The sequence below is a fragment of the Camelina sativa genome, chromosome 17 (assembly GCF_030686135.1).
Source record: "Camelina sativa cultivar CO46 ecotype springtype chromosome 17, ASM3068613v1".
NCBI lineage: Eukaryota > Viridiplantae > Streptophyta > Magnoliopsida > Brassicales > Brassicaceae > Camelina > Camelina sativa.
Window position 1 is genome coordinate 33,442,372 of NC_141896.1, and position 25,716 is coordinate 33,468,087.

At 35.0% G+C, this 25,716-nt stretch overlaps 1 protein-coding gene, 1 long non-coding RNA gene, 1 other non-coding gene and 1 pseudogene across 4 annotated transcripts; 3 read left to right on the forward strand and 1 right to left on the reverse strand.

The window, feature by feature from the left end:
• Positions 1-3,304: 3,304 nt before the first annotated feature.
• On the reverse strand, positions 3,305-3,411 carry LOC147924670 (small nucleolar RNA R71). The gene has a single exon (XR_015587886.1). It is a non-coding gene; the product is annotated as a small nucleolar RNA R71 (small nucleolar RNA).
• Positions 3,412-13,698: 10,287 nt separating this feature from the next.
• Positions 13,699-14,295, forward strand: LOC147924671 (uncharacterized). The gene has a single exon (XM_087496880.1). It carries the CDS (start codon positions 13,699-13,701, stop codon positions 14,293-14,295), a length of 597 nt encoding a protein of 198 aa, XP_087353006.1.
• Positions 14,296-16,458: 2,163 nt separating this feature from the next.
• On the forward strand, positions 16,459-19,682 carry LOC104758121 (protein CYTOSOLIC ABA RECEPTOR KINASE 11-like; annotated as a pseudogene). The gene is made up of 8 exons (XR_015586193.1): positions 16,459-16,707; positions 17,547-17,658; positions 17,762-18,016; positions 18,064-18,207; positions 18,329-18,608; positions 18,693-18,825; positions 19,063-19,149; positions 19,409-19,682. The product of XR_015586193.1 is annotated as a protein CYTOSOLIC ABA RECEPTOR KINASE 11-like (transcript).
• A 1,012-nt stretch (positions 19,683-20,694) lies between these two features.
• LOC109129952 (uncharacterized) lies at positions 20,695-22,579 on the forward strand. The gene is made up of 4 exons (XR_015586194.1): positions 20,695-20,905; positions 20,990-21,768; positions 21,869-22,151; positions 22,282-22,579. It is a non-coding gene; the product is annotated as an uncharacterized LOC109129952 (long non-coding RNA).
• Positions 22,580-25,716: the final 3,137 nt, after the last annotated feature.

Genomic DNA, 25,716 nt, shown 5'->3' on the forward strand with positions numbered 1-25,716 from the left:
GTCTTTTTGGATAATAGTTTTATTGTAATATATAATAAGTTTTTTGTAAGACTTTTTGTTATTTCATTAATGTTTATTTTATAAATATTTTATCTCAGAAAATATCAAATTTTGAGATTAAGGATGGAGATATGTGTCTAGCAGACAGTGCTACAACGTACTCAATACTTAAAGAGAAAAAATATTTATCCTCTCTCAAAATAAAAGACTCTGCTAGAAGCGTGAGCACTATATGTGGTAATGTAAAGATTATTATAGGCTCTGGAAAAGCCAGTTTTCCAATGCCAAGGGGAACAAAATTTGAAATTGATGCATTATATTGCCCCAAGTCTCATAGAAACTTGATTAGTTTCGGAGATATCCAAAGAAATGGATATCATATAGAGACTCTGAATAAGAATGACACTGAATATCTTTGCATAACATCTGAGGAGAAACATATATTGGAAGAATTGCCAATGTTATCCTCTGGATTGTATTGCACAAAAATAAATAATTTTGCGTCTTATGTTACAGTAAACTCTAAGTTTACTAGTACATTTAAGATATGGCATGAAAGACTTGGACATCCTGGTTCAGTCATGATGCGAAAAGTTGTGCAAAATTCCAATGGTCATCCATTGAATGTGACAACCCATCCGTGGACCCCACTAGCCTCAATGCTAGCCGCCCCAACGGACCCCAAGCTGGCCCTGCAGGGCATCGATCCTAACCCCTCACTGGGCAATTGGAACTATTCATCCAAATCCACAGTAGGTTATTGGTGCACCAGGCGTTCCTCGAACCCTGGTCCCCACCCTTTAACAACCTTCCCACAGGACAAGCTGTCACCAATTGAGCTGCAGATCAAATACTGAGGAGCTTAAGGAGCATGGAAGCAATACTGAGGAGAAGTGAGGCAATCATGAAAGGAAAGCAAGAGAGTTAAGGCTGAAGAACCAAGATCCAGAGTCTCACTCGACCTCACACTTGACCAGACACTCGACCGTGTGCAGAGAGGGACTCGACCGAGTGGAAGAAGCAGAAGAAAAGCCAACTCGACCAGCCACTCGACCGAGCACAGGGTCGAGTTGACCGAGCCGTTGACTATTTTGTCTTTTAGTATTTTTAGGGCTTCCACCTCATCTCCTATATAAAGCCTTGTACCTGCAGCCACCAAAGAGCCGAGCTTTTAGAATAGTCAAAAACCTAGTTTTTACCCTTTTGGGAATTATTCCTTTTGCACTTTTATTTCTTTAGATCTTGTACTCTTTTAAGAGGGAAAACATAAGATTCTTGGATTTTGTTGGTTTCATAACTTTCAAGATATTAAAAATTCGTGTTTGATTCCTTCTTGAATGTTATAGATCTTTGTTTTATCTTTCATTTGATGCAAGTTTCAGTATTTTCTGGGTTTATGACTTTGAAGTTCATCATGTGTTCTTGTGAGTAGTAGCTTAGGATCTTGAGGATAGGTTAAGCTGGGTTGTGTTTGAGGTTTGTTTGTTTTGGTCAAGCTTAATTGTGGTAGAATCTCTTCTAGGCTAGATGTTCTTAATGCTAATCCTGAACTGAGAGGTTAGGGTTTGATTTCAAGCATCTTAGCATCACACTAATGTTTAAGGAGCATAGATAAGGCTAGATCTAGAGCTTACCATTAGGCTTGCTAAGAGATTAGAGGTCTTGTTTGGTATGAGACATATTGCTTAATGTCTGCTTGTGTAGATTCTTTTCTTTGTGAGAACAAGTCTAGGGATGCATGAGTTTGATTGTTTCTTGCCATGAGAGTGGATTAAACTTGTCTTAGATTTGTATGTCTAGAGATTAGCTCAAAGTTTGCTTGAGATTTGTTGGCCAAAGTGTGATAACCTCATTCATTAATCCAGCCCATGAATCCCTCCTCAAGGCCTTCTTTGTTTATTGATTTTTATGTCTTAATCCTGTTGTTTGATTGTTGTTTTATTCGTTCTTGTGTTGCTCTGTTTTTCTTGTATTGCTCTGTTTCACGGATTTGTCCAGCTCGACCCTGCACTCGATCTACACTCGATCGAGTGCTTGCTCGAGTTCATCCCCAGAACTCTTGTTTATGATTTGTAGTTGTCCTGTCTTATCTCTAGTCTCATTCTATTTGCATTTCTGTTGCATTTACTTATTTTCCTGTTCATTATTGTCTTGCATTAGTTCATTAGTATGGTTTCTATTTCTGTTCTAACTTTATTTTAGTGACAATCATTCTGTTCCATTTACATTCAGCATCTAGTTCTAGTAGTTTTACTTTCTGTTCTTTACATTTCATTAATAGGATTGTTAGTGACAAACATCCTTTGCATATTTGGCTTAACTTAGGCTCATATACACATCTTGATTGTTCACAGCTCTCAGATTGGATTGACACCTCTTGTACTACAATTGCATAAGGGGAATTGAAACACCCTGCCATCCATTCATTTCATATCTCACCATTGCATACATCCATCAATCCATACCACCAACATATTGTGTTTCAATTTGGCGATGTTGCCCATTTGAGAGTGTTTTTGTGACATTTAGGATCATTATTAGTCTAAGATTAAGTTTGTTTATACACTTGTGAAGTTGCTGAACTCGAATCTTCTTTTGCTTGGCTGTGTTGAGTTTTAGGTACCACTCGACCACCCACTCGAGCACCACTCGACCGAGTAGTGATCGAGCACTTGATCGAGTCAGCCAGCGTATCTAAATAGACACCAGTTCCCAGTCGACTCGACCACTCACTCGAGCCTGCGCTCGACCGTGCACCTGTTCGAGTCAGTATCTCAGTCTGTTGATGCAAACAAGGTCCAAGGGGAAAAACAATCTTCAAAGACCTCTTGACAACATACACAGGCTGCCAAAGGGTTTGGGAAATCAGAGAAGAAGAGTAGTTCAAGAACAGCAAGGAGATCAAGTGATAATGGAGCAACAAGATCCAGTTCCAAGACCAAGGAACATTGGTGCTGGAGATGCACCCAACACACACAACCAGAGAGCTGGTATTGTGCCTCTCACAGTGCCAAACAACAACTTTGAGATCAAGAGTGAATTGATCTCCATGATTCAAGCCAACAAGTTCCATGGATTGCCAATGGAGGATCCTCTAGACCACCTTGATGAATTTGATAGAATCTGTGGTCTTACCAAGATTAATGGAGTGAGTGAGGATGGATTCAAGTTGAGGCTCTTCCCATTTTCACTTGGAGATAAGGCTCACCTTTGGGAGAAGACTCTTCCTACTGGAGCAATAACCACATGGGATGCTTGCAAGAAGGCTTTCTTGGCAAAATTCTTCTCAAATGCAAGGACTGCTAGATTGAGGAATGAAATTTCTGGGTTTGCTCAAAGAAACAATGAGAGCTTTTGTGAAGCTTGGGAGAGGTTCAAAGGATTTCAGACTCAGTGTCCTCACCATGGCTTCAGCAATGAGTCACTACTTAGCACATTGTATAGAGGAGTGCTTCCCAAGATCAGGATGCTTCTTGACACAGCCTCTAATGGCAACTTCCTCAACAAGAATGTGGAAGAAGGATGGAAATTAGTTGAGAACCTTGCTCAGTCAGATGGCAACTATAATAAGGAATATGACAGAACCATAAGGTCCACCTCCACTGACCAAGAGGCCAAATACAAGAAGGATTTGAAGATGGTCAATGAGAAGCTTGATATGATCCTCCTTAGCCAACAAAAATCCATTCACTTCATTGGTGAAGAAGAGGTTCAAGTTCAAGAAGGGGAGAATGAGTATGCTGAGCTCTGTTATGTGCAAAACCAAGGTGGATTCAAAGGCTACAACCAAGGAGGGTTCAAGAACAACAACCTCTCCTATAGAAGCACTAATGTGGCCAATCCACAAGATCAAGTGTATCCACCTCAACAGCCTCAACAGCAACAAAACTATGTCCCCAAACAACAACATCAAGTGTTCCAGCCTCAGTTGTGTCCCCCACCAGGGTTTCAGACTAACCAAGGCCAAGAACAAGACTTAAGAGCTATGCTACAATAGTTGTTGATTGGGCAAACACAAGGAAAGATTGAGGAAGCCAAACAGTTTGCTGAGTTGAATCAAAGGCTCACATCCCAGTATAATGACCTGAACATGAAGTTTGAAAGTCTCAACTCTAGAGTGAAGTATATAGAGAGCAACATTGCCTCTACTTCTACTCCTAAACCAAACCAACTCCCTGGAAAAGCTGTTCAAAATCCAAGGGAGTTCACTGCAAAAGCCATCCATATCTCTGATGAGGAAGTCACTGAGGACAGTGATGTTCAAGATGGGGAGGATTGGTCAGTTATTGAAGCTTTGAGTGAAGTTTGTGCAGAGAAATCTGAATCCGCCATTTCACTCGACCAGGTACTCGAGCCAGCACTCGACCGAGTGCCTGATCGAGTGGTCGATCGAGCTGAAGGATCAGGAGCTGTTAAACCTGCTAAGTACATTCCTCCTGCTTACAAACCACCTCTACCATTCCCAGGATGTTTCAAAGCACAGAGGATCAAGGAATTAAGGGAAATAATTGAGAAAAAAGAGATGTTGGCTAAGCAACAAAAGGATGAGAAAGCTTTGAAGGAAGAGGTTGTGGTTGAGAAACAAGAAGAAGTGATGGCCATTCAAGAGATCATCATTGCTTATCAAGAAGAGGAGAGAGGACCTGCCTTGGAACAGTATGAACCATATCCTCTTTATAGAGATTTTTTGCTTGATTTGTCAAAGAAGAAGGCTCAAGCTCAAGATGAGAAGGATCTTGAGGACCTTGGAGGAGTGATCATCCCAATTAAGCTTAAGGATCCAGGGCCATTCTATCTGCCTTGCACACTTAGCTATCTCCACTACAACCAATGCCTATGTGACTTGGGAGCATCAATCAGTGTGATGCCATACTCCATAGCACAAAAGCTTGGGCACACTGATTTCAAGTCCACCAACCTTCATGTATGCCTAGCTGATGGGTCAAATAGAGATGTGGTTGGCAAGTTGGAGAACATTCCAGTGAAGATAGGGAGAGCAAGGGTTCACACTGATTTTGTGGTTCTAGAGATGGACAAGGAGCCTGAAGATCCTATCATTCTTGGGAGGCCATTCTTAGCCACTGTTGGAGCAGTCATTGATGTCAAGGAAGGTCTTGTGACCTTGAACATTGCTGAGGGTATAGCTATGAAGTTCAACATCTATAACCCAACCAACCTTCCTACCATTGATGATCAGCCTTTTACTATCAAGGACAAAGGTGGTCAAGAAGGTTTAAGTGACAAGGCTACTCCAAAAGCTGAGCCCTCTCTTCAAGAAGATTCTGTGGAAAAGCTTAAGAGGTCAGTTCAAGAGTTGACTGATATGGTTGAGGATCTCCAAGTCAAGCTAAACAAGAGGTCTTTGAGGAAAGCAAGACCAAGGCTCAAAATCAAGAAGAAGTATGGTTTGTGTGTTAAGGGTGAGGTGATCAAGGATCAACTTCACAGTGATCAAGAGGTTCCAGGGAGGATTTCATCACCTCCTTGGTATCTAGACCAAGTCTAAGAAGGAAACCAAAGTCAAGCATAGTGACTTTAAACAAGCTCACTAGGGAGGAAGTCCCTAAGGTATCCTTTGTAAATATGGTTTAATTTCCTTGTAGTTTTGATGTGTTTTCTTTTATATTTGTGTTGGACAGGCCTTTTAATAAAAGTGTAGATGGGTAAGGAGAGATTTGGACTTGGAGAAGGAGAAACGCAAGCCCACTCGACCAGCCCACGAGAGGTACTCGACCGAGTTGGCAAAGAAGTAAGGCTCATTTGATCATCATTTCTCTAGCACGATCGAGTGGAGGGAAGAACAAGAAGAAAATTTTGAATTTTCAAAATTTGGTCAATGAGCTCGACCGTGTACAGTCGAGTGTAGGGTCGAGTGGCAGCAAAAAGCAGGTCAAAGATTCCCATTTCAAATTTGAATGGTATGGACGCTCCACCCTTGTCCCCTTGTCCCCTTAGCTTCTTTAAATAGGACTTGCACGATCCTATACCTCTCACACTCTCTCATTTGCTCAAAACAACTAAATTCAAGTTTTAAAATCTCTCTCAAAGTTCATCTTTTTCTCAAACTTAGTTCTTTCAAGTTTTTGGGTCACTAACCTATTAACTTTGAGCTTTGAGTCTATTCCCTTCAGTTCTGTTCAAAAATGTCTTCAAGAATGACCAGGAAATCTCAACAAGCGGCTGCAACCTCTATGGAACGTCGTGATGATGGCCTTGAATCAAGAGGAAAATCTGGGAGAACCACTCGACGCACCACTCGAGCTAGCACTCGACCGAGTGGTGGTCGAGCTGACCAATCGAGCCAGATGCCGTATCCAAGGAGTGATTCAGTTGAGGAAGATCCTGAGAGGACTGAAAGTGAGGAAGAAAGGGAGCCAACCCTTAATGAGTTCATGAGGAGACACAAGGCCAAAGGGAAGAGGCCAGCAGTTGAGGTTGAACAAGAGGAGATTGAAAGTGAAAGTGAGGAAGAATATGAGGAAGAAGAGCTAGAGGATGATGGAGAAGCAGAATCTTGTGGGTTGACAAAGAGGCAGTTGTATGAAGCCTTCATGAGAATGGAGTTCTTGGGGACTAGATATCCTCACAAGGAAACCAGGGAAAAGCTAGCCATTGATGAAGATGTGGAGTTTCTTTTTGAGAAGAGTAACTTAACCAAGTTCATGAGGCTTTGCATGGAGGGCTACAAAGAAGAAAGTTGTGAGTTTCTAGCCACTGTCAAGCTGCATACATATGCAAAGAAGGATGCTGAGGCTGGAGCTGGTCACATTTCTTTCACAATCAAGGGGAAGAAGCATGAGCTTTCAATGAAGAAGATAGCCAATGTGTTTGGTTTTGAAGTTGGGAGTAATAGATTCTTGATGATACCAAGAGAGGAGCTTTATTCTTTTTGGGAAACCATTGGGGACAACAAACTCTACTCATCCTCCAATTCCAAGAGTTCAACGATAAGGAGCCCAGTCCTAAGATACTTCCACAAAGCTCTTGCCAACACCTTCTTTGCAAGGAAGGAAACTGGGAATATCAATGAGGGAGAGCTTAAGATGATTGACATGGCTCTCAATGGGATCATCCTCAAGGCAAGAGATGGAACCATCATTCTTGGGAGCACTGTGGAGACTGATCTTGCAATGGTGCTCATAGACCACATGGTATACTTGAGAAGTTGGAGAACAAAGGCTCAAGAGGAGCACTAACCATTGGAGGCATCATTACTCCAATTCTACAAGCTGCCAAGGTCCCACTTAGAGGAGAAAAGGTCTCACCAAGATGGATTGACTCAAGCTACCTCACCTCTACTCTCATCCTAGCCAAGGAGATGCATCAAGGGAATCATATCTTCAACTTTGAACTCCCAACAGTTGGAAAGAAACAGATCATCTTGCCCAACCAAGAGCTCACCACCATTCAAGAAGGAGCCAACATTGACTTTTGGCCAGCTGAAGAGTACTTGTTTGATGGGACAGTTCAACCTAGAGTTGAAGAAGCTGGAAATGCACAAATGGCTGATGAGGAGGACCAATTCTACTTTGAGGATTATGAGCCCAACCCAAGGGATAGTAGAGGAGTGAGGGAGAATAGCAAGAGGTTGACACTTTTGCAAAAGTGGAGCAAGTGGCATGGGAAGAGGTTTGATAAGCTGAAGAAGAAGGTGACCAGCATGGCTAAGTCTATCAAGGGCTTAAAGAAGGAGATTGCTGAGTTGAAGAGTGGGAATTCTTCACCTACACCATCAAGCCCTTTGAGGAGAAGTACCTCAACTAAAGCACTTTCAAGAGTTGCAAACCCTTTGGAACCAGCTAGAGCTTCAATGTATGAGCCAAATCAGAGGAAGATGAGCTCAAGTACCCGAGAACAACAGTTTTCGAGGCACTTGACCGGGTCACTCGAGCGCCCACTCGACCGAGCACCCCCGACGTACTCGACCGAGTTCCAGCCCAGATCACCTTATGGTTTCCCACCTCCAGCTGCTTATCCAGGCTATCCAGGCTACCCTCCCATCCCACCACAATACTTCATGGATCCAGCTCTCTACCAGCATTTCTACCAGCAGCAGGCTCAAAATTTTGGCATCCGCGGTCCAGCTCGACCCCCCCCCACTCGAGCACGCACTCGACCGAGTGCCGGTCGATCGCCGTCGTCGAGCTGCCCCAATCTCCATCTCCAAGTGATCAACAAGACCCCAACTACACCTTTGACAGCATGCAAGAGGATGTGGACAACTTCTTCTCCAATCCTTGAGGTACCACTATCACCTTCCCTTGTAAATACCATAGCATTTGACATTGTGTTTTGTTTTTGGTCTTGAATCCTCTTACAAATTTCTTTCACACAGAGGGCTGTGTGATTTAAGTTTGGGGGAGGGTTTGAGATAGCATTTGACATTGTGTTTTGTGTTCTTATTTCAAATTTTTAGCATCCTCATATTAGTTTTTGCATAGCATCTAAGGCATAGAAAAACCCTAAAAATTTGAAAAAGTTTTGCAAAAATCTTTATAAAAAAAGAGTGTTCATGTAGTTTGCATTGCATATTAGGATCTTGTTTAGCATGTTTCATTTAGGATTGTATAATATTTGCATTAGGGATCTATGATGAGTATTTCCTTGTTAGCTTGCTTATTCACTAGACTAGAATCAATGCCCAAGTTAATAGTACTTTGATGCTAGTTGAGTGGTTAGAAGCATAAGATTTAACCAAGCCTTGAATTCCTATATTGAATTTGGTCTAAATTGAAGCATGTTGTGATTTGAAGCCATTTCCTACTTATAAGAACCTAATATTGAATTTCAATTATCAAAGTGTGCATTGCTTTAAACTCATGGATACCATATACATATTTGGATCATCTTTCTCCTTTTTACCATTCTTGTTGATCGAAGTAGCTGATTAAACCATTGAAATCAGTTTCCCTACCCCTTAACCAACCCTTCTTTCAAGCCATGTTTATTCTTGTGTGTGTGAGGCCTATTTTTGGGATTGAGCTTGGTAGAAAGTGTTAGGTTTGAACTGACAAGATTAAAGCCTTGTGTAGTTCTAGTTTGCATTTTTCAAACTAGATAGGACTAGGTGGTTCACTTGTTGGGTTTGGGACTTGGCTGTTTTGAAAAGAAAAGAGGAAAAAGAGAAAGAAAAAGGTTAGAGTCTTTAAGAGAAGAATGTGTTTAAGCAAAGTCTAGTGAAAGGATGGGAAGTAAAAATTATTGAAGATGGTTCTAGTAAAAGAAAAGAAAAGAAAGAAAAGAAAGGTCTAGCAAAAAGCTTGTATGTCTTAAGAATAAGAAGAAAATAGAACCATAGCAAATAAGTAAGAACCCCCATCCCACTAGAAAGATCAAATAAGAAACCTCTCCTAAGACTTGAAAACCAAAAGAGAAAAGGGTGAAAGAGAAAAGAAGAAGTTAAAGGGTAGCACTAGGATCATTTGAGTTTAGATTGATAGGATAAACACTTTGGGTGCCTTTGGGTAGACAAGGTTTTGTTCTTGTATGTGTCTAAGTGTTCTTACCTTTAGCATTCTTCTAAAGCTCAATCCATTTTTATGAGAGAACCTTGATATTGATAAGCCCCACTCTAAAAAGAGACCATCATTGTCTCTAAACCTTTATCTCCAAGCCAAATGAGTTTAAGCATTGCATAGAATTGAATGTTCTTGATTAATGAATGTTAAAGGAAATGGTTGATTTGAATGCATGTGGATATCTAAAGCTCAAATCAGTAAAGGTTGTGATATGCTTGTCTAAAATCTTTAAGTACAGCTCATTCAACTTGCATCATAGTACTAGTAACTTGGACATTAATTCTAGATGGTCTATTTGCAAGCTTTAGGAGCTGAGATCCCACTTTCAAACCTCACCTACCTTCTTATGTCTTGATTATTTGCTTGAGGGCAAGCAAAGACTAAGTTTGGGGGTGTTGATGTTCATATATTTTACCATGTTTTCCCTTAGTTTATTCACATATTTTGCATCTTTTGCTATCCATTTTGACCATTATTGCATAGCTTTAGCACTAATCATGCATTAGAGTTTAGTTGCATTGCATTTGCATCTTTTCATGCATAATCAGGTGATTTTGGAGCTTAAGGAGCATGGAAGCAATGCTGAGGAGAAGTGAGGCAATCATGAAAGGAAAGCAAGAGAGTTAAGGCTGAAGAACCAAGATCCAGAGTCCCACTCGACCCCACACTCGACCAGACACTCGACCGTGTGCAGAAAGGGACTCGACCGAGTGGAGGAAGCAGAAGAAAAGCCAACTCGACCAGCCACTCGACCGAGCACAGGGTCGAGTTGACCGAGCCGTTGACTATTTTGTCTTTTAGTATTTTTAGGGCTTCCACCTCTTCTCCTATATAAAGCCTTGTACCTGCAGCCACCAAAGAGCCGAGCTTTTTAGAATAGTCAGAAACCTAGTTTTTATCCTTTTGGGAATTATTCCTTTTGCACTTTTATTTCTTTAGATCTTGTACTCTTTTAAGAGGGAAAACATAAGATTCTTGGATTTTGTTGGTTTCATAACTTTCAAGATATTAAGAATTCGTGTTTGATTCCTTCTTGAATGTTATAGATCTTTGTTTTATCTTTCATTTGATGCAAGTTTCAGTATTTTCTGGGTTTATGACTTTGAAGTTCATCATGTGTTCTTGTGAGTAGTAGCTTAGGATCTTGAGGATGGGTTAGGCTGGGTTGTGTTTGAGGTTTGTTTTCTTTGGTCAAGCTTGATTGTGGTAGAATCTCTTCTAGGCTAGATGTTCTTAATGCTAATCCTGAACTGAGAGGTTAGGGTTTGATTTCAAGCATCTTAGCATCACACCAATGTTTCAGGAGCATAGATAAGGCTAGATCTAGAGCTTACCATTAGGCTTGCTAAGAGATTAGAGGTCTTGTTTGGTATGAGACATATTGCTTAATGCCTGCTTGTGTAGATTCTTTTCTTTGTGAGAACAAGTCTAGGGATGCATGAGTTTGATTGTTTCTTGCCATGAGAGTGGATTAAACTTGTCTTAGATTTGTATGTCTAGAGATTAGCTCAAAGTTTGCTTGAGATTTGTTGGCCAAAGTGTGATAACCTCATTCATTAGTCCAGCCCATGAATCCCTCCTCAAGTCCTTCTTTGTTTATTGATTTTTAAGTCTTAATCCTGCTGTTTGATTGTTGTTTGATTCGTTCTTGTGTTGCTCTGTTTTTCTTGTATTGCTCTGTTTCACGGATTTGTCCAGGTCGACCCTGCACTCGATCTACACTCGATCGAGTGCTTGCTCGAGTTCATCCCCAGAACTCTTGTTTATGATTTGTAGTTATCCTGTCTTATCTCTAGTCTCATTCTATTTGCATTTCTGTTGCATTTACTTATTTTCCTGTTCATTATTGTCTTGCATTAGTTCATTGGTATAGTTTCTATTTCTGTTCTAGCTTTATTTTAGTGACAATCATTCTGTTCCATTTACATTCAGCATCTAGTTCTAGTAGTTTTACTTTCTGTTCTTTACATTTCATTAATAGGATTGTTAGTGACAAACATCCTTTGCATATTTGGCTTAACTTAGGCTCATATACACATCTTGATTGTTCACAGCTCTCAGATTGGATTGACACCTCTTGTACTACAATTGCATAAGGGAAATTGAAACACCCTGCCATCCATTCATTTCATATCTCACCATTGCATACATCCATCAATCCATACCACCAACATATTGTGTTTCATCGCCATTTCCTCAAATCATGCAGAAATAATTGCTCTTCATGAAGCATCGAGGGAATGTGTATGGCTCAGATCAATGACTAACCACATACAAGAATCAAGTGGAATAGTCACCAAGAAAGAGCCAACAACATTATTCGAAGACAATGCTGCTTGTGTCGCCCAAATCAAAGAAGGTTACATCAAAAGCGACAGAATAAAGCATATACCTCCAAGATTTTTCTCCTAATCTCAAGAACTCAAGCAAAAAAAGGAAGTTGATATTCAACATATCCGCTCAAGTGACAATGCAGCAGATCTATTCACAAAGGCGCTTCCAACTACCACATTAAGAAAGCATATTCACATTATTGGAATGTGTCATCTACGAGATTTGTGAAGAAAGATTATACCTATCTTTTCGAGGGGGAGATTACGTTACTATACTCTTTTTCCCTTGTCATGGTTTTTATCCCAATGGGTTTTTCCGTGACAAGGTTTTTAATGAGGTAGTACGTAACTCGTCAATGGTGATGGATAATCAAGGAGGAGTATTGTAAAACACATGTGTGATTATTCCATCACAAGACACATGTCATTACACTTGTCCATGTAGTGTTACACAATCTTTGTAGTGTTAACACTTGTCATTACCAAAACTAATGGGTGTGTGACTCATGTCTTTTGTAAGTGTACTATAAATAAGGAGTTGTGTAAGAAGAGTAAAATGATAAGTTGTCTTTCATCCAAAAGACTCTCAAAGTCTCTCTCTCTCTTGGCTGCTCCTCCCTCTCTCTCATTTTATTATTTCTTGTTCACTTTACAAAATATTGCAAACACATATAAGTGTATTTGTAGTTATACCTCACAATAGTGCTAACTATGAATCCAGAAATAATGTTTGTCTGAAGGTTTTGTAAGGCAAATCTCAATAGACCAGAGGGAGATATATTTTGATCAAGGAGTCTCTATAAAATTACTGTTGCAAAGAATCCAATGGCTTCAATCGAAGCTAGTCTCCATCCGCAAATCTCTTTGGAAATTGACGCAAAATCATCCCAATCTACTAAAACCCATAAGAAAATAAACAATTAATACTGTAACTTTAGAGGATTGTGGCAGATTCATGTTACGAGTTACATTGTTATTTGAGGATGAGACAAAGAATCATAAGAATGGTGTAGAAGAAGATCCCATGTTTTCACCTGATTTTCTATGTTTCTCAAAACACTCTTCTCGTAAAGGCATCTTTATTGGGGGAACACTTTTCGGTGTTCTTAGAGTAAAAATATTATGAAAATAATGTAAGATCATTAGTTTAGATATTTTGTTAAAAAGTTTGTTATTGGAAGAACATGTTTAAGATCATAAGATTTAATAATATAATAATCTTAAACATATTACATTTATAAAAACTTTAAAAATAACATTTAAATTACAAACTTATAAAACTTTTACTAAAATTCAAAATACAATACCAAATTTTTATGAAACAAAAAAAAATATTAAAGAGAAAAAAAACAAACAAACATATTACTTAATTAAAGCACACAAACATTTTATTTAATTAATACATAGTTTAATGTCTAAATTTATTCCATATATTCTCAATCAAATCCTCTTTTAATTTGTGAAAAATTGTTTGCAAAAAATTGTATCCATTCACAGCTTGTCACGTCAGCTTAGAACTGAGCCAAGATCAGTTCTACATCAAGAACTAAAAAAGTGTTCTATAGGCACTGTTCAATATATTTATCATTTTATTGGGCTAAGAACACCCAAACTGTTCTGCCAATGCAGATGGCCTAACAAAATCTCTTTATGACCAACTTGTAAACCGAAAAGAACTTTAACATAATCTTTTCGTAACAGAATCTCTTTAAAGACCAACTTATTTTTTTTCCAAGTTTCTCGGTCAATATAAGAAAAAGTGACTATCCGGCCTACCATTAGGTCAAGCTTTTACATCAAACATTGAAGAAAACATCAACACGCTACTATTGATGTATAACTCGGCAATGGATGTGGATCAACAACATTTACCATTTTGGATTGGTTGGCAACTGTGGAAATCAAGGAATGATCTCATCTTCAACAAGGTTAGTTGGGAACCGAGGGAGGTAATCAACAAGGCTAGGGACGATGTTACAGAGTGGTTAACAGCAACATGTACCTCCAATATCTTGAGGCGGCGATCAGCTACATTGCGTAATACTCAGACATTCCGTTGGAAACCACCTCCAGACAATGCAATCAAGGTAAACTTTGATGGAAGCTTCCTTTATCAGAATGGTAGTATTGGGGCGGGGTGGATAATACGGGATGCAAGGGAAACATATCTGCTATCTGGAAGCTCTAAACTAAAACAAGCATCAACCCCTCCTGAAGCTGAAGGGATAGCACTGCTACATGCACTCCAATTGACCTGGTGTCGAGGTTACCGTGATGTAATCCTAGAAGGTGATTGTAAGGCGCTAGATGATCTTCTACACAAGCGATCTACAAATATAACCATGGACCATCTCCTGGTAGATATCCGCAGTTGGGCGGATCACTTTAACTTATTTCATTCTTACTTGTTGAAAGAGAATGTAATCATGTTGCTGATAAGTTAGCTAAAGCAGCTCACCATCAAACACAAACTGCTCAATTTTTTTTCTATCCTCCATTGTATTTACATAGCTGTTTGTTTCATGACTATGTACCAAATTCTGATTAATAAAAACCAAGACGTTAAAAAAAAAAAAAAAAAAAAAAAAAGTGACCAATACAATTGTTTTACAAGTGTTTCATACCGAGACATCTATCTTCCAATCTATCTTAACATTTTTGAAGTACATTTTTGTGTCACAATTTTTTTGGAAACGATTTCCATTAATGCCTTTATATTTAGACAATTAATCAAATGTCATTAAGGTTAATTCGGTAATCATTGTAAACGGGTCGGTTCTAAATTGAAATGTACAACCCGAAATCACAAATCGGATCCTTATTTATTATGTTAGTCAGGTTTTTTTTTCAGTTAGTAGTTTATATTAAGATTTTTAAGTTATGGTAATATTCCAGTTTTAACAAAAACCTAATTAATTTCTGTAAAATCAACATTAATTATCTCAGAGAAGTAAATTTGTAAGATCTCACAATATAAATTACGCATGTAATGCATATTTTTATCCAATCATCAACTTCCAAAAATATAGCAACACAATTTCGAATTAATAGTCTAAAATTAATGATTTGACAAAACAAAATCCCAAATTTATACTGAAAATTTACCAAGCATATTTGTTTATTTGTTTTAATAATTTCGTAATTAATATATTAGCACCAACTATTACTAAAACTAACTTACAAAATTGAGATGTATTAATTAAGATATATTTTTATATTTCAAAAAAAATAACAATTAAGAAATATAAAATTCAACTAATTTATTTTGAAAAAAGATTATGCTTGAAATTGTGCTTCATCAACCAGTCTAACAATATGATATGTTATTAACCCTATTAATTATTTGCATAAATCACCTACTTACTCTTATATAACTATTATCGAGATTTTAGGAAAATTAAAAACTTAAAATAAATAAATAACTTTTAAAATAAAATTTATGTTTATGCATAAATTCGAAAGTAATTTATAGCTAGAAACCAATTAATTATACCTTAATTTCCTTATTAATTTTAGATTCCTTGAAAACATAATTAAATTTTATTCGCTAACAAAAATTAGAATATCACAATTAAATATGCGTATTCTTAATTTGGCAAATTTTAATCAGGGATTTTATTTCAAAAGGAAATCCAATAAATACACTCACACTCATAGTATGTAGCATATATTCGTTAACTACATTCTAAACTCTACTCAAACATACCCAAATCTTGATATATCTTGATATTAAACTTGCTCACCAAGATTATTTCTACCTCACATAAAACTGTAACATTAAATTAAAACACTATAAATACTTCTCATTCACAATAACTAATCACACCAAACTCGATAAACACAAGGAAAAAAAAGAGTGTAATATTTATAAATATAATATAGATCTAATATTGTATTATTGTTACATCTCATCAAAGAATGAAGATGAGGATGAGGAGACTCATGATGTAGAAAAAACTGATGGATGTTAATGTCAAGATTGAGAAAAAGTATTATACTTTGTTTTGTAGTTGTTTGTTTTCAGTGTTTCATTGAATTTCACTTCTCATACTTTTATTAGTTTTTGGGTTTAAAGTTATTTGGTTTACTGATATTAGAAATAAAGCAATTTTTTCTGTCAATAATTTACAAAACTATATAAGATAAACATGATTTTTATAATACAAAATTTGTCTGGTGGTGTACCACGGGTCAACCCTAGTTAGAAACATAATCTCTGCATTTGGAAACTCAGGCCTTGAATGGTAACTAGTTTTTAAGTTGATTTTGGTTTTTGATTTTTTGAAAATCTATTTCTTTACCATTCAAGATTTTCAAAAATTGGATTCCCTAAAGATTAGGAAAACTAGTTTTTAAGTGGTTTTTCTAAATTTCAAAGAAAAACTAAAAACCATAAATTTGAGATTTTGTGAAAAAAACCTTTTTTTCCAGCGTAAATTTTTATTTTTGACTTTTTAATTTATTAATTTTTAAATATACAGCAAAAACCAAAAACCAAAAATTTAAAAACAAAAATCCAAAAACCAAAATCTAAAAACTAAAAACCAATGAAAAACTTATTGCCATTCATAGCCTCATATTTGAACCAGAAACATTCCTTTTCCTTCATCTTTCTGTTTTGCTTAATTTCTCATTTCGTCCTCTCTTTCCTTTATTTTTTATTTTTTATTTTTTATTCGTCTCCCAACACATTTTTTTAGATCTAACTTTTTTTACCAGATCTCAGCGCTTAAAGATACGCTCAAAGATACGCTCTAACACAAAGGATCTTGTACACTTTGGTTGTTTGGGAAATCTTGACTATGATTCACTGAAGGCATATTTTAAGTTCATGACCCATTTTAGACTTGTTCCAAGTTAGTACCAACAAAGGCGACATGGTCATCATCTAGTTATTTAAAAATTGGTTTGACAATCATTAGACATTTTCAAAATACTCATCTACGAGGGTAACACAACCCTCGAAGATTCTACGCTCATCATAGAATTTCAAATTTTTTTTTTTCTCTCCTTCGAAGTTTTTCTTCAGTTCTTCTGATATCGACTTTACGTGTATGTGAATTCTTGTTAATTTTCATAATTCTGTTTGTGTGTATATGCTCAATTTTCTCGAGTCAAACCATTTTGTCCATTACAAAATTAACAAGTTGAATCATGCCGCATCTTATAGAAGGAATTGATATAATATCTTTCTTTTGGAAACAGTTTCCTAGTTTTTGTTTTGCTAACCATATAGTATGTATAAATAAGTTCTTTGACCATTTGCTAGTTGAGAGAGCCTCTGGCTTAAGGAGAGATTAGGGACTCTAAATTGCAAACCCTATATTGTATTGTTCTTGACTGTTGAGTAATATAAAGAGAGATCATTGATCTTAAGGTCTTTCCACTTGACTCTCTTTTCTTAGATAGCCAAATCTTGTTTTAAAACGTAACTGTTTGTTGTGTCTTTATTACTTGTTTATATATACTAATATACATTTCCATAATTAAGCGGCTAGATCTTACTCTTCACAAATGTTTATTGACACTTATTATCTTGTTCATGTCATTGTGCATGCATAAAGTTTGGTACAAACTGTTTATTGTGTCTGAACTATATCTCTGTATGTTAAATAAGTTTGAGAAGCTGCTCAAATATGTTTCTTTTTTTATAACTGTTTTGCTCACACATTTTGTCTTCTGCATACAATTACAGTTAAGTTAGCTCCTGTGGGAGAAGAGTGTAATGAGCTGGTTTTGTTGGTGTGGGAATGAGGATTTTCGTAACACTGTTGACGCGGGACCAAGGCAAGCACATAATCCTTTAGGTAGCTCACCTATTTCAACTGCACCACTTATCTTGTCTGTGTTTTGCTTAATTAGTGTCCTGTTTTTTGTCTTCTAAGTTAATGGGATTTTATTGTTATAAAGGTTACAATGGACGCCACCATCAAAGAGCAGATTCATTCACGAACCGGTTAGTTACTCACACGCAGCCTATTGCTGTACCAGCCATTCCAGTGGATGAGTTGAAAGCTTTAACTGATAACTATAGTTCAGAGGCATCAATCGGTGAAGGTTCAAACGGAAGAGTGTTTTACGGTGTTCTTAAAAGCGGTAAAGCAGCTGTCATTAAGAAACTTGACCACAGTCACCAGCCAGATCAAGTATTTCTTTCCCAGGTATGTGTCATTTGTTTGAATGATCCAGCATCAAACTACTCCTTTGGAAAGGTCTGACTACTTTTTTCTGTTAATGATATAGAAAATTCTAACACGACAATGTTGTTGCACTTGTGGGTTATTGTGTTGATGGCCCTCTCCGTGTTCTTGCGTTTGAATTTGCTCCTAATGGATCTCTTCATGATGTTCTTCATGGTGAGTGGCTAATGTAAACCATTTCTCAGAAATGGATCAGTTACTCAATTATACACATCTGAAAACTAACATACAAGAGGACATAAACTATGCAATGCATGTGGTGTCTCTTTTGGTGCAGGTCGAAAAGGTGTCAAAGGAGCACCACGAGGTCCTCTTTTGACGTGGGAACAAAGAGTCAAAATCTCTGTTGGTGCAGTCAGAGGACTTGAGTACTTGCACAAGAAGGTGAACCCTCAGGTTATCTACCGAGACATCAAATCCAGCAACATACTTCTGTTCGATGATGATGTTGCCAAGGTTGCTGATTTAGATTTTTCTGATAAAGTCATTAACATGGCTGCTCGCTTTCCCTCAGCCGGTTGTATGATAGGAGGAAGTTATGGCCATAGGGCTCCAGAGTAACGTATTATCAATCTTGAACAGTGATTTTCAGTCCAGAGGCTAACACGTCTTCTTTAAACATTTTGGGTTATTTATGTCAGATACACACTGACAGGAACATTGAGCACAAAGAGTGATGTGTACTGTTTTGGGATTGTTTTGCTGGAGCTCCTTACAGGTCGTAAAGATATTGATTTTACCTTACCGCCGGGAGAGCAGAGTCTAGTGAGATGGGTAATGTTTATTGCAGCTTTTCTTTCTTCTTTAGATAATTAGATTCTTGTTGGCTTGCATTGATTAGATAAAGCTTCTAAAACATTCAACAACCTCAAAGAAAACTTTTTTGGCCTATAATTTTGAAACTAATTTTTTAAAAACAACAATGGAAAAAGCTAAATTTTGTGGGAAAAGATAGCAGAGAAATGAAATATATATGTTGATTAATGATAAAGATGTTGTATGTTATCTTAGGCAACCCCTAAACTAAGCAAAGACAAAGTGGAGCAATGCGTTGATCCAAGACTACTCGGAGAGTACCTTTTTGAAGCTGTTGCCAAGGTACTTAATCCAATAAAATTGATTTTTCCTCTTATTGTTTCATTGCAGCATTAAAGAATTACTCTAGCTTAGAATATAGAAGACTAATTTATCTGTTAACATTAGAATTAAAGTTCAATTCTTACCTTTTTCTTGCAAATGCCAAAGAAAACAAGCGATAGTTATGTTGTCCACATTCATCTCTATATGACAACTAAAACATTTCATGAGTCTGATTTTATTTTTGCTATGTATGAATATGGTACGATATAATGGTCAGCTAGCCGCGGTGGCTGCACTTTGTGTGCGTACTGATCCAGATTTTAGACCAGACATGAGCATTGTGGTGAAAGCACTTGAACCTCTTGTAAATCCTCCTCCTGCTCCTCAGAATCCCCATAGGAACCCCTGCTGATCATAATATTCAATTAATCCCCGGCCCATCTCATCTTCTTCTTGATGATTTAATCAACTAATATATTATTTTCATTCTGTTTTAAATTTGTGAAATTTCTGGGTCACCTTATCTCATTTCGAGTCCCACTTTTCAAGACATGTGTTTTTTTTTATATATAACCGTTTGTGAGTCAAGTGCACGGTTTAGAATATTTCTATATTGTTTAAGAGCATTCCTTAAATTCTCTTTGGAGTTTTTAGGACAATTCTTGGGTTCATCCCTAAGGGGTGAACCTCTTTTATTCACCTCTTTTTAATTGAGAAAACAAATTATTAATTAAAGAAACAAAATCTGTATATAATTCAATTTTAATTATAAACATTATATTATAGTTTTTAATTATAACATTTAAATCCAAGTTACATTTTTATAAATTCAAACCGACATATAATTGTGTTTAATTGTGTAATTTAAACCCTAACCACTCTTTTATAAACCTAGAAATACAATTTTGTTTAATTGTAAAATCTAAACTCTAACCACTCTTTTATAAACTCAAACCGACATATAATTTTCTTTAATTGTAAAATCTAAACCCTAACCACTATTTTATAAACCCAAACCGACATATAAATTTCTTTGATTGTAAAATCTAAACCCTAAACCCCAACCACTCTTTTGTAAACCCAAACCGACCTATAATTTCGTTTAATTATAAAATTTAAACCCTATACCCTAATCACTCTTTTGTAAACCCAAACCGACATATAATTTCGTTTAATTATAAAATCTAAATCCTAAATCTAACCACTCTTTTGTAAACCCAAACCGACATATAATTTCGTTTAATTATAAAATCTAAACTCTAACCACTATTTTGTAAACTCAAACCGACATAAAATTTCGTTTAATTGTAAAATCTAAACCCTAATCATTATTTTGTAAACCCAAACCGACATATAATTTTGTTTAATTGTAAAAACTACACTCTAATCATTCCTTTATAAACCAGGCCGACATAATTTTCTTATTAAAAATCTACAGAATTTGTTTCCTTAATTTGTTTTATCTTTTTATTTTAATTTTGATTTATTTTATAAATATGATATGATATGATATGGCGTTTTGTTGTATTTTGATTGGTTAATTAAGAGGGGTAAATAAAAGAGGTTCACCCCTAGAGGTGAATCCGTATATACCTTATATTATATGGCAGACATTGAACATATAATAAAATTATCTAAGAAGGAGTCTCTCGAAGTACCGTCAAACTATAGCAATAGAATCTGACCCTTTATCAGAGAGTGTAATGAGTTTATTTTGTTGGTGTGGGTTCCGTAACGCTGCTGACACGGGACCAAGGCCAGCACAAACCAGCAGGTAGCTCACCTATTTCATCAACTGTGTTTTTCTTTGTGTCGATCTTTTAACTTCTAAGTTAATGTGGTTTTAATTGTTTTAAAGGTTACAATGGACGCCACCACCATCAAAGAGCAGATTCACACATGAACCAGCCAGTAGATCACAAACCGTCTATTGTAGTACCATCCATTCCAGCGGATGAGTTGAAAAATTAACCGATAATTAAAGTTCAATGGCATCAATCGCAAGTTCAGATGGAAGACTGTTTTACGGTGTTCTTAAAATCCCTAAAGCTGCTACCCTAGTAAGCAGACAGGTGAAGTATTTCTTTCCCAGGTACATACTATAAAGTGTATATGGATCGTTTAATTTGTTTAAATGATCCAGCATAAAAAACCAATCCCTTGGAAATGTTGTTTTTAATGATGTAGAAAATGCTAACAGGTATCATGATAAGTTTGAAGGTGTGGTCTTTCTCTCTTTATCTCTTCTCAATTTCCCAATATAAACGATGAACCCTAACTGATAAGATCGGAGTTACAGTTTTCCTCTCTTATCACCATGAACAGAGACACAGCTCTGATCTAACAAATTCACACAATTTGATCACGCAGGATGAGTCTTTACGCTACTAACTATTTATACTCTCTAAAGTTTGTTACGACTTAGAGATATTTCTTCTTCACTCAAGCTTCCTTCTAACGTGCATTCTCACTTGCACATGTTCCCTTTAGCCTCTCATATAGCTTATCATATCAATGGTTTCAAGATTCCAACACGATAATGTTGTTGCACTTATATTGGCTATTGTGTTGATGACCCTCTCCGTGTTCTTGCGTATGAATTTGCCCCTAATGGATCTCTTCATGATGTTCTTCATGGTGAGCAGATACAGATCAGACACTAAATACTTGGAACATTTAGAAACTAAGATACGAAAGGAGGAAACTAATAAATGACGTACGTGTCTCTTTGCTGTAGGCAGAAAAGGTGTCCAAGGAACACAACGAGGTCCTGTTTTGAAATGGCAACAAAGAGTCAAAATCGCTGTTGGTGCAGCCAGAGGACTTGAGTACTTGCATGAGAAAGTTAACCATCGGGCTATCATCCACCATGGCATCACATCCAGCAACGTACTTCTGTTTGATGATGATGTTGCCAAAATCGGTGATTTTGATCTGCCTGACATGGCGGCTACTATATTTCACTCAGATAATAATACCATGGTATTCCGAGGCGATATTGGCTCTATGATTGCTCCAGAGTAATGTCCATATTTGAGATATTTAATTTATCCTTACTGGTGTCTGGTGGTTTTCGATTTGTTTTATTAATTAAGATTAATGCAGGGGATACGTACGTCCTCTTTAAACATGTTGGGTTATGTATTTCAGACGCGAAATGGAAGGATTATCGAGCTCAAAGAGCGATGTGTACAGTTTTTGCATTGTTCTGCTGGAGCTCCTTACAGGTTGTAAAGGTCTCGATCGTACATTCGTACCTCACCGTCTGAACAACAATTTCTTGTGGATTGGATAATGTTTAATGCATCTTTTTTCTGCTTCAGATTCTCGTTTGCTTGCGTTGAGAAGAGATGGTTTTTGATACCACTCTGTATTATACCATTACTCACGTCATTTGGTATATTGAATTGGAATCATATATATAAAATAAGGTTTTAGTCTCTTCTTATTGGTTGATTTTCATTTAATACTTTCTAAATTTTTTATTTGTTTCCTAATTGTATAATTGCTTTGAACAACATTTAAGACCCAATTAACATAAAACATTTAACTCACACATTAAAATAAAATTATAACTGAAAATAAAATAAATTATGCATTAATTATATTCCACCACTCAATTTTATTCAAACACAATAAATTATAATTATAATTTTCATAATTCTAAATGTAACTTCTATCAATTCTTATCATTAAATAAGCATTCTCCCATTTTCTCATATTAGCATTCTTATACTTTCTCATTTTCACATTCTTCCATTCTCTTCCACTTCTCTCATTTTCTTCCACAATACCTCAAATCATTTTATTTTTTTGTATGGGTTACAAAAAAACCAAATGAAATCTCATTGTAAAATTTTAATGCTAAATTTTAATTTTAAAGATTATATGATATATATATTTACATTGTTCTTTTTCAAAAAAATTCATCTCCATTATATAATTTGGATTATCATCTTATAAGTAATCATTCTCTCCTCCTCTCCCACCAATATCAAATTTTGTTATATCTCATATGTGTTGTAAGATTTTGATTCTATATTTTAATTTAGAAAGTATTATATATATTTAACCATTTTTCAATTTTTATTTTATTTATATAAAACAAAATATTTCTTTTATATTTCTTACCTTTCTAATATATTCATATTTATTTTTTAAATTTCCATAGTTAAATTGAAATTCACATATGCTGGTTTTAACAAAAAAATCAAGTTTATTTGAGAATTAGATGTTCTTATTCCTTTTAAACGATCAATGCGTAACATATTACTAGGTAACAACCCGCACATAGTGCGGTATAAAATAATTATTTAATGTTTTTACTGTAATTTTTATTTATAAAATCTATTATATTTATGGGTAATTGAAATATTTAAAATTTGATTGTGTAGTATATATCTATAAAAAAAATTGTATAATAATTAAAATTTAACCCGTGAGAGTTATTATAATATCAATCTTATATTATTATATCATATGAACAAAGGATTCTTAAAATTCATTTTAAAGATTTTATGAAAATATAATTAAAGGATATAATTAAGTTAGAAAGATAATACAAAAATTTAATTTTGGGTGTTAATTATATTTTTAGAAAAATACAATGGTAAATAAATGTAAATATTTTTAAAAGCTGATGGCAAATAAAGGAAAGAGTGTCCTGAGCTCTGTAATGCTGACACCTCAGCTTTTTTTGCCAAAATGTTCCTCTATTAATATATAAGGGATATTTTCAATCAAATTATGGACTCACCAACACTCACTTTTAATTAAATGGGTTTTACTTTTAGGAGTTAGAAAAGTATAAAAATTTGTTTGTAACTTCCATAATAATATCATAGTAGTGTTCTCAATGAATTTAATATAATATAATAGAATATGTTAAAAATATATTAATATGCACTTAATTGCACTTTTGTAACTCTCAAATAGTTATCTTTGATATATCAATTTCAGTATTATCTATTAAAAGAAAGACACATATCTCACTATAACTCATTAACCCTCATGGCCTCATATTTCAAATGTTTCACTCTCCCTTTACTGGTCCATTTGACATTTAATTTTTTAAAATTTAAAATTTATTTTTAATTAAACAACACATTTAGTTATATACATTAATGCATACTTTAAATTCATTCTTTACTACTAAATTGTAACTGAAATTACATAAATTGTGAATTGACTTTTTATCCTCCATTCATTTTCATTTAAACACACTGTTAATTATAACTCTTCTAATTTAATTATTTTAGAAATGTAACTTCCATCACTTTTTATCCTATAAATAACCATTCTCACATCCTCCTCCTCCATATTCCAAATCCTAAATATTTTTTTTGTTATTTTATAATTTTTTGCATAGGTTGAACTATATCCCAAATAAGAGTTTGATTATATTTTTATTTACTATATGTTTTACATTGTTTTGAAATTTATTGTTTCTTTGTTTTATGTACTTCTTTTTTTCTTCTTTGTTTTCTTATATTATTTTGATTTTAAATACATATGTATTCTAATATGTATAATAAAATTTTGATGACCATAATAATATTTTGGTTATAACCAACCATCTCATAATAAAGGAATCAATCTAAAGAAAACATCTTAATTCTTTACTTTAGATGTTTGATTAGTTCTTACAAATTCATGTATATTTATTTTATTCTTAAAATTTGAAATGTTCTCATGAAGGAAAATTTTGTAATATAATTATCAAATCAATTTTTTTTACCTCTCACTTACATCCAACAAAATTGTAATACATTTATTTTAGAATAATAATCATTATATTCAGTTTGTGATTCAACATATAATAATATAAAAATCACTATTTTTTAATTTAATTCAAATATGTACTTTAAAGATTTTTCTATATTAAAAACCAATTGAATTTTTTTTTATTTTCTACCTAGCTTTTTATTACAAGGATTAAAAATTATAACTAAGCCTAGCAATATGTCTTAAACTAAGGGAAATATTAAAAATCATTTTTTAAATTGTATTTTAAAACTTTGATGCACTTTATATGATTTTAATTTATAGGAAATATGTATTTTTAACTTTCAAAATATTTTAGCTCTTAATTATTAAATAATTTAGGTTATGTGTTCGTTTATATGAAAAACTTAAATTATATATTTAAATCACATAGTAAAAAAATTTATTATTAAATAATATTTTATTACCTCAAATGCTCAAAAATACTAATGAAAATTATTATCAAAGTTGAACAATAAAAAACAAATAACTTTAAGACATATGTATAATGTATGTATGATTATTTTTAAATAAGTTATATATTTTGATATTGTATGATTTAAATAAATAAAAGTGTAAAAAAATGTTAATGACATTTAAATTAATTTGTTAATTTTTTATCATTATCAAATAAATTTAAATTAATTAATATATTCTATTATACAACAATCTGCGAATTTGTGTGGGATATGACCTAGTAAATAAATAAAACTCTCTTTAGGCCTATATATAGAATTGAAAGTAACAAAAGAAGTTGGAAAAAGCCAAATTTTGTGCGAAGAGATTTATAGAAATGAAATATGTTGATTAGTTTAATAATAA

Bases quoted from the DNA above. Each gene is read 5' to 3' on its own strand.
- LOC147924671 (XM_087496880.1), top strand. From the start codon at position 13,699: ATGGATGTGGATCAACAACATTTACCATTTTGGATTGGTTGGCAACTG.